Source organism: Hypomesus transpacificus, unplaced genomic scaffold, assembly GCF_021917145.1.
Source record: "Hypomesus transpacificus isolate Combined female unplaced genomic scaffold, fHypTra1 scaffold_433, whole genome shotgun sequence".
NCBI classification, from domain to species: domain Eukaryota; kingdom Metazoa; phylum Chordata; class Actinopteri; order Osmeriformes; family Osmeridae; genus Hypomesus; species Hypomesus transpacificus.
In genome coordinates this window covers 47,993-57,565 of record NW_025813950.1, presented here as the reverse complement: position 1 = coordinate 57,565, position 9,573 = coordinate 47,993, and the positions used below count along the sequence as shown (strand labels likewise).

The 9,573-nt window shown below is 48.3% G+C and overlaps 1 protein-coding gene across 1 annotated transcript; it reads left to right on the top strand.

Annotated features, from left to right (window-relative positions):
• The first annotated feature begins 1,834 nt into the window (after positions 1–1,834).
• On the top strand, positions 1,835–6,042 carry klhdc8b (kelch domain containing 8B). The gene is made up of 2 exons (XM_047016930.1): positions 1,835–1,988; positions 4,484–6,042. The coding sequence occupies exons 1-2, from the start codon at positions 1,919–1,921 to the stop codon at positions 4,678–4,680; spliced, it is 267 nt and encodes an 88-aa protein (XP_046872886.1). The 5' UTR covers positions 1,835–1,918; the 3' UTR covers positions 4,681–6,042.
• The last annotated feature ends 3,531 nt before the right edge of the window (positions 6,043–9,573 follow it).

Below are 9,573 nucleotides of genomic sequence, written 5' to 3'. Positions count from 1 at the left end.
ACACACACACACAAATCAACTCCCTCCACACACATACACATGCATACTAGTACACACACTGTGTGGACTGCATTTCATTATATTACAACATATTGCAGTACTGTCATAATAAGTGTGTGTGATTAAGTTAATGTGCAGTAGTATAGGTTCATACTATTATTATATTATAATTAATATAATCTGTTTAGTGGTATTTAGTTGTGCTGTTCAGTATAATAGCGCTGTAGCATAGTTTACTGTCATGCAATCTATCCCAAACAGCGTACACAGGGTTTGAACCAGCAAGTTCTTGATTTGCAGTATAATGCTCGACCGTTGTTTCTGAGCATTTGACTCATTTTGTCCAAACCCAGGAGAGGGGACAGCTTAGTGGTTAGAGCACTTGACACAGGATTAAGAACCCACATGTTCTAATCCCTCTGCTAAATGAAGACATTATTATTGAACACAGTTACAGAACTGTACATGGCTCATTCCCTGTGGGAACATTCTGGTTTCAGAATACTAAGACAGAGCATGGGAACTATCACAATGTTTACTCACACACCCACACACTGCGTGTGTATAGGGAATACACTGCTCTGAGTTATTAAGCAATGGGATGGGAGAGAGAGAGGTAGATGGTGTGTAAGAGAGAGCAAGATTGAGAGAGAGAGGTAGATGGTGTGTAAGAGAGAGAGCAGGATTGAGAGACAGAGGTTGATGGTGTGCAAGAGAGAGAGCAGGATTGATTGTGGTCTTTAAATAAACCCACAGCTCCCCTCCAGCTGTGCCTCTCAACCTCCCTCTCTGCCCTGCCTCCCTCTCTGCCCTGCCTCCCTCTCTGCCCTGCCTCCCTCTCTGCCCTGCCTCCCTCTCTTCCCTGCCTCCCTCTCTGCCCTGCCTCCCTCTCTTCCCTGCCTCCCTCTCTGCCCTGCCTCCCTCTCTGCCCTGCTTCCCTCTCTGCCCAGCCTCCCTCTCTGCCCTGCCTCCCTCTCTGCCCTGCCTCCCTCTCTTCCCTGCCTCCCTCTCTGCCCTGCTTCCCTCTCTGCCCTGCCTCCCTCTCTGCCCTGCCTCCCTTCATGCAGGGAGGACAGAGGAAGGGGGAACGGGAGGGAGAGAGACAGGGAGGGGGGGCGGTGAGAGACAGGGAGGGGGGGCGGTGAGAGACAGAGATGGAGACAAGGGGAGAGGAAGGTGGACCGTTACATTAACTCTATCTGTAGATTGCAGGACAGGATAAATAAAAACTGAAAATTATTCACTTTTCTGTCTCCCTCTCACTCTCTCACTCTCTCTACCTCTACCTCCCTCTCTCCCTCTCTCTACCTCTCTCTCTACCTCTCTCTCTACCTCCCTCTCTCTCTCTCCCTCTCTCTACCTCCCTCTCTCATGTCTGGGCTGTAGAGCTGACATGGTCCAATCAACTTATGTGTTAAAGCTGCTAGTCATCCAGACAGCCTCCTTCCTAGACGCCACCCTCACCCTGTGTGTGTGTGTGTGTGGGTGTGTTAAGTGGCCTTTGTAGGAAGACGCCTTCCTAACTCAGTTTCAATAGAGCTTCTGTACTGATCACTGGAGAGAGAAGGGGAGATGGAAAACATGATTGTGTGACCAGGGGTGTGTGTGTGCAGGTGTGTGTTGTGACCCTGTGTGTGTGTGTGCAGTTGTGTGTTGTGACCCTGTGTGTGTATGTGTGTGCAGGTGTGTGTTGTGACCCTGTGTGTGTGTGTGTGTGCAGGTGTGTGTTGTGACCCTGTGTGTGTGTGTGTGCAGGTGTGTGTTGTGACCCTGTGTGTGTGTGTGTGTTGTGACCCTGTGTGTGTGTTGTGACCCTGTGTGTGTGTGTGTGTTGTGACCCTGTGTGTGTGTGTGTGTGTTGTGACCCTGTGTGTGTGTATGTGCAGGTGTCTGGATCAAGCCGTCCCGGGGCTCCAGGATGAGGGAGAAGAGAGCTGACTTTGTGGCCGGCTGTCTGGGAGGACACCTCATCGTAGCTGGGGGACTGGGTGAGAACACACACATCCACACACACACATCCACACACACACGGTGCGTACTGTGTGTGTGTGAAGGGACAGTGCTCAGACAGGGTTTTTTTCAGGCAGTCTTGTTCTTGTGAACAAGCTTGGTTTATTAATAGAGTTAGTTAAATGATGTGTCACTGTCACAGCTTGTGGTCCTGCACAAACAACAGAGAGAGACAGACAGAGAGGGGGGGAGGAGAGAGAGAGGGTGGAGAGGGGGGGGGGGGGGTAGAGAGAGGGGGGGGGGGGGGGGGGGTAGAGAGAGAGGGGGGGGGGGGTCCACAAAGAGAGAGGAAATGAGGGGGGGGGGGGGGTGGCGGGGTTCCACAAAGAGAGAGGAAATTAGGGGGGGGGGGGTTCCACAAAGAGAGAGGAAATTAGGGAAAGACACATCAGTAAAGGAGAATCACTTCTCAGGAGTGCAACAAGAAATGAGAAACAGAAGTTTTAAACTGGAGATCTCCACTTCCAAATGCATTGTCTGGCCTCAACACACACACACACACCATCCCTGGTTCTTTACAGTTGAAGGACAGAAATGGGGGCATGTGCTCACCAAACCTGTGAAAGAAACCCCTCTCTGTGTCTCTCTCCATGTTTAGAAAAGACAGATCCTGAGGGCTGGGAGTGTAGGGAGAGGATAGGGGGAGGGGGGGATACTTCCCCCTGCTCTCCATCTCTCTCTTTATCTCCTTCCATCTCGTTGACTGCTGTCATGTTCTGTTCTGTCGAGGATAGGAAAGAGGGAGGAGAGGAGATGTTTTGGAGAAGCTAATCTTAGAAGAGAGGTGAGGATTGATTTGTAGGTGAGAGAAGGATTGATTGGTGATTAGAGGAGTGAGTAGGATTGATTGGTGATTGGAGGATAACTGAAACAGCCTATAGGAGAAGAACTGAATCAGCCAATAGGAGATCTCCAGGGATAGAGGAGGCTTGATGATCATTGTCTCCGGGCGGAAGATCAAAGCGATGGCAGGAAGTGTTTGAGGAGAGAGCCAAGCGTTTCCTCTCTGAGAAGATGAAAAGCTTTCATCACACAGCTGATGTGACTGTGTCTCACACACTCTCTCACACACACCTCTCTCACACACTCTCTCACACACACCTCTCTCACACACACACACCTCTCACACACCTCTCTCACACACACACACCTCTCTTACTCCTCTCTCTTTCTCTTTCTCTCTCTCTCTCTCTCTCTCTCTCTCTCTCTCTCTCTCTCTCTCTCTCTCTCTCTCTCTCTCTCTCTCTCTCTCTCTCTCTCTCTCTCTCTGTCTCTGTCTCTGTCTCTGTCTCTGTCTCTCTCTCTCTCTCTTGATATGGACTTCTTCATCTTCAGTTCTCTAGGACCAGGTTGTCATCAGCGTCTCCTTCAGGGTGGACAGGAAGGCTGTGTTATCCCTCTGGGCCCTTTAGCACCTTGCTGACTGTGGTGGGGACTGTGTGTGTGTGTGTGCGTGCGTGCGTGCGTTTGTGACAGAGGGTAGAAATCTAAAGTGAGTGGGTTTTCAAAAGAGCCGTAGGAGGTGTGTTAGTGTGTGTGTGTGTGTGTGTCTGACGGCAGTTTAGTTAGTTTAGTTGTGGCTATTCTTATGTTTGTGCGTCAGTCCCTGAAAAGGTGTGTGTGTGTGTTCTATCCAGGCGGTGATGGAGACAGTGTGAAGCCATACTAATGAACTGTCTGTAGAAGCACACCAGTTCTGGCCTCCTCTCTCCTCCTCCTCTCTCTCTCCTCCTTCTCTCTCTCTCCTCCTCTCTCTCTCCTCCTATCTTCTCTCCTCCTCCTCTCTCCTCCTATCCTCTCTCTCTCCTCCTATCCTCTCTCTCTCCTCCTATCCTCTCTCTCGCTCCTCCTCCTCTCTCTCTCCTCCTATCCTCTCTCTCTCCTCCTCTCTCTCCTCATATCCTCTCTCTCTCCTCCTCCTCTCTCCTCCTATCCTCTCTCGCTCCTCCTCCTCACTCTCTCCTCTCACACTAACACTGATAAACACCCTGGCCTAGCAGATGTTAGCATGTTGCTGCGTGTGTTGATGATTAACAGTGTCTGTCCACTACAGCAACTACATCTCAACTCGAATCTCTTGGATTGCGTTGTGTGATTCGCCTGGCTCCATTGAAAATGAATGGAAAGCATTGTCTTCGTAGTGGACACGCACTGTTAGCCAACATATTAGATATCCATCAGTTATCACATGTAACCTGTCTTGCATGAAATAGAGGGTTCATACTAATCTAATGATCTAATCTAATACTGTGTGTGTCTGGGTGGGTGTGTACTGTGTGTGTGTACTGTGTGTGTGTACTGTGTGTGTGTGTGTTTGTGTGTACTGTGTGTGTGTACTGTGTGTGTGTACTGTGTGTGTGTGTGTGTGTGTGTGTACTGTGTACTGTGTGTGTGTGTACTGTGTGTGTGTGTGTGTGTACTGTGTGTGTGTGTACTGTGTGTGTGTGTGTGTGTGTGTACTGTGTGTGTGCAGGTAACCAGCCGACTCCCCTGTCCTCGGTGGAGAGTTATGACCCTGTGCGTCGGCGCTGGGAGGTGCTGTCCTCCATGCCCTCCCCCCGCTGCTCCTGCTCCCTGCTCCAGACCCCCACCATGATGCTGCTGCTGGGGGGCGTGGCCCAGGGGCCCAGCGACGCTGTGGAGGCCCTCTGTCTGAGAGAGGCCGCGTGATGCTGGGGGGCATGGTCCAGGGGCCCGGGGGCATGGTCCGGGGGCCTGGGGGCGTGGCCTGGGGGACCCTGGGCCACTCACACACACACTCACTCACACACAGTCTCACACACACACTCTCTGTCACGCACACACACACCTTTTGAAGTGTGCAGCATCAGGATCAAAGCAGGGGGTACTTCTCTGGAGTCTGGAGGCCGTCTGTCTCTCCATGCTTCTCTGGTCTCGGGACTTTACTGCAGTAGAAGCGTGCCCAGAGCAGTGGCACGGACCCGTGTGTGTGTGTGTGTGTGTGCGTGTGTGTGTTCTCTCTAAGTTGTGCATCTGTGAGTAGAGAAGCATAAATAATGTGGTGTGAAACTGAAAAGCATCTTTTTTAGCCATCCTCCCACGTGCGCGCACACACACACACACACACAAGTGCTTGTACACACACACACACACAAGTGCTTGTACACACACACACACACACACACACTACACACAGACACAAAAACACACACACTGTGATATAGCTAGTCTAAACACAGGGACTTTGGTATCTGTCTCAGTTAAATCTTTACAGATACATTATAACAAACACGTGTATATTTAACCCTTATTATAGAATCCACATATATATTTTATATTCTGATTACATAAATTCATAAAGAACTCAGATAATATAAAATAATATATTGAACCTGTTACTCAAACAGCTGAAAAGCTGGTGTAGAATAAAATACAACAGAGTAGGGTATTGTAGACTACAGTACAGTACAGTACAGTACTTCATTACCTCACAGTCACAGGTGTGTTATAACCCTTCAGAAGCAGCTCATCTATTCAGCATTAGTGAATTCCCATATTGGGGCGGCTTGATTCGATACACGGCGTTGTTTCTAATCACACCCTGCTGCCCAGCGCCCCAATGAACACAGCATCCTGCTAGTAGGAACACACACACGCTGTCTCAACACACACACACTGTCTGCACACACAAGCTGTCCTCACACACAAACATAGTGTCCTCTTGTTTTACACATCACCCCCCCCCCCCGTCCAGTGCCAGCCGTGTGCTAGCAGGGCAGCTTGGCCAGGGCTGTATCATCTTAAAACCTGGAAAAAAGGCTTTTGAAAATGTTTACATTTGGCACAATGTGTTTGGCTACCAACCATATTTTCAGGAAAACAAATTTCACAGTTTTCTCATCTAGTAAAGTTTCATAATTGACCAACTATATTTACACGACTGTTCCTGAGGTCGTTCATGTTTGTTAGAAATCCAGAACCATGTCCTCTACAGGGGACATAAGGCCTCAGAACCATGTCCTCTACAGGGAACATGAGGCCCCAGAACCATGTCCTCTACAGGGGACATGAGGCCCCAGAACCATGTCCTCTACAGGGAACATGAGGCCCCAGAACCATGTCCTCTACAGGGGACATGAGGCCCCAGAACCATGTCCTCTACAGGGAACATGAGGCCCCAGAACCATGTCCTCTACAGGGGACATGAGGCCCCAGAACCATGTCCTCTACAGGGAACATGAGGCCCCAGAACCATGTCCTCTACAGGACACCTGAGGCCCCAGAACCATGTCCTCTACAGGGGACATGAGGCAGATGCTTTCTGGAGTGTTTCCACACCTTCTCCAATCAGACTGAACCGTTTTCTAACATATATAAACATGGTGCGCTACTGACCATGGAAGCCTGATCTGTCACAATGCGGAATCTCCATGAACACCGTCGTCCGGGCAACGGCAACAGTGTTCCGGAACCGCAGGTAGCATTATTGTTTTCTAACAATAAATTATGGTTTTGTATATTTGTTGTTTTTTTCTTTTTTTATCTGAAATGTAATTTTAAGAGTGATGAAGTGTTGGTGAATATTCTCCTGGGGCCGGTTGCACAAAACACCTTCAGTTTTTTCCTTAATCATGACACTTAAGGCCGTGTTCACACTTGACTGCTTTTTTGAGAAAAAAGTGCTGCCTTCAGCGCCCTTTGAGTGCTTTCAGCGCGAGAATTTTGTGACCTGAACGGGAATCATACATTCTAGTGATACATCATTATCCGATATTTTCCGCTGGTTACTTATCAACAGCTAGCTACTATGGCCAATAAAATGCAATTCCTTGCTTTAGCTTTGGCGTTAGAGGAGCCATAGCCATAGCCTGGTAACTAAGGTAGAAGGTTACTAGGGAAGGTACACTCGTACCTACTCTGCTCGTCCTGATTGGTCAGCTGTCAAAAAGGCGCTTGACGTCACCCAGCGCTTTTCTGAAAAGTTGAGAAAATTGAACTCAAAAAGGCGTTGGGCTCAGCGCTTTTTAAAAGTTTTTAAAAGGCGGACGCATTTTTCCTTTTCCCAGAGGGTTGCATGTAAAAAAGCACTGAAGGCAGATCTTTAAAAAAACAAAAGACTTTAAGTGTGAACACGGCTTTACTTAGGGTGTTGCACTGAATCCCTTAAATGGTTTCCTTAGCTAAGGTGAAACGTTAAGGGGATTTACTACATTGAACGTGATCTCACAGCAGTAAAATTTGACCGTTTCCACTGGTTTGTTGATATCCACTGTTGCTATTTAGTTAGTTATGATGATGTTTGAGGTTCTATCACTTCATGTATAACTGTGTTGTAGTGAGGTCAGATGGTCTGGTTTGGTTCTGCCTGGTTCTGCTTCTGGTTGTAGTCCTGGCCCTGGCCCTGGCCCTGGCCCTGGCCCTAGCCCTGGTCTATGAAGCTGTGCTGTAGAGTCTCCTTGGTTTGAAGCTAATGAGCAGGGCTGAGGAGGATACTACCGGCTGCCGTCAGGCCGCTATCAGCTGTAATGTACCACTATCAGCTGTAGAAGGTACAGTCTAAAATACTAATTCTACAGTACTGATTAGTAGTGTAGAATGGCCAGCCTATTGTAATATACTGCTATTAACTGTGTTTGGGAATAGCAGATGTTAAAGGTGTTTAAACCAGATTTATGATGGACGGCAAAATACCAAACGGTTTGCATACACACATGAACACACACAAGTCCACTAGCGTGCACACACACACACACCCAGGAAGACATGTTGGAGCGTAAAGTTATTAATCCCTAAAGCCCCGGCGACAGCCTGTGTGACTGGACTGGACTTGAGCTGCCCGGACTGTAGCTAGCACTGACTAAGCAAGCGCTGGCTAAGGTAGCACTAGCTAAGCTAGCCAAAAAGCTGACTAACCTAGCAGACTGCCTAACTATTACTAGCTAACTATCTGACTGGTTAACTAGCTGACTGGCTAACTAGCTTAAATGCAAAGTAGCTAACGATCATCTAGCTGACTGGCCGGAGGCCCTGCCTAATGATACTACAGACAGCTCCAGGTAGGGTGACCAGAAGCATGACCCTAAACAGGAGGACAAAGGGTCAAAAAGGAGGACAATCCCAAAAAGTTGTTGACCGGGGGGATGGGGGCCATTAGTATGAAATTAAGACCATAACATTAGTCATTTTAGTAAGTCAACACTGTCTAAACTGCAATTTAAACTCCTGCAAGATTGGTGATGTTTCACAGCATGAAATAATTTGGTCAGCTCAGCAGCGGTTGTTTTATCATCCACTGTTGTTGTGTTCGGAGCAAAAAATGATGTTAAGGAAGAGTGCCCGGCAGAACTAGCATTAGCCTTGTGCCGTTCTGTAGCGGCATGCTGCTCTAAAGCCCCTTTCCCCCTACTACTCACGTCTATATCAATGTGACAGAGTTTACAGAAGGCATGATATTGATCTTTGCTGCTCTTAGTGGCAAAGTGGAGTTCTGAACTCCGAGTGGTAAATTGCGACGGTGGGCAGGAATGGTCAAGAAGGAGGACAAAATAGCAAAAAGGAGGACACGCAACAACGGTCCGGACAAAGGGCTGGAAAACCGGACTGTCCGGACGAAATCCGGACGTCTGGTCACCCTAGCTCTAGGGCTGTCATAGTGTTCAAAAACAGGAAGTCTGTGTGTAGGCCTTACATGACCACCAGCAAGCAATATCATATCGAGGAGTAGAGCTCAGTGTTTCACTGCAGATTAACACCATATCGAGGAGTAGAGCTCAGTGTTTCACTGCAGATTAACACCATATCGAGGAGTAGAGCTCAGTGTTTCACTGCAGATTAACACCATATCGAGGAGTAGAGCTCAGTGTTTCACTGCAGATTAACACCATATCGAGGAGTAGAGCTCAGTGTTTCACTGCAGATTAACACCATATCGAGGAGTAGAGCTCAGTGTTTCACTGCAGATTAACACCATATCGAGGAATAGAGCTCAGTGTTTCACTGCAGATTAACACCATATCGAGGAATAGAGCTCAGTGTTTCACTGCAGATTAACACCATATCGAGGAGTAGAGCTCAGTGTTTCACTGCAGATTAACACCATATCGAGGAGTAGAGCTCAGTGTTTCACTGCAGATTAACACCATGTCGAGGAGTAGAGCTCAGTGTTTCACTGCAGATTAACACCATATCGAGGAATAGAGCTCAGTGTTTCACTGCAGATTAACACCATGTCGAGGAGTAGAGCTCAGTGTTTCACTGCAGATCAATCAGTACACAAGTTCCTCTCAAGTTGGATGAAAGCCAGATGAATAGATGAAACACCTGAGCGACCCAGTCAGAGATCCTAATTTGAGGCACTTGAAGGGGATCTGGTGCTTCTAGATCTATGTTCCTTGAGGACTAGAGCAGGCAGGCCCAGCACAGCAAGGTAGAACCAGTGGAGAACGGCTGTCCCCGACAACGTGTCTCCGTGGAGAAGCGTTGCTATAGTGACAGTGTGTGTTGCTGTGGTGAAAGGTGAAAGGTGTCCTCCCTTGACGACCAGGCATCTTTTTTCTGTAACACTGGTGTTGTGGTGGTGGGTGTTGTGACTGTACAACTGGT

Excerpts from the sequence above, each read along its gene's own strand:
- klhdc8b (XM_047016930.1), top strand. The coding sequence starts at position 1,919 with ATGAGGGAGAAGAGAGCTGACTTTGTGGCCGGCTGTCTGGGAGGACAC. Across the intron at positions 1,989-4,483 it reads CATCGTAGCTGGGGGACTGG|GTAACCAGCCGACTCCCCTG; the intron begins GTGAGAACACAC and ends GTGTGTGTGCAG.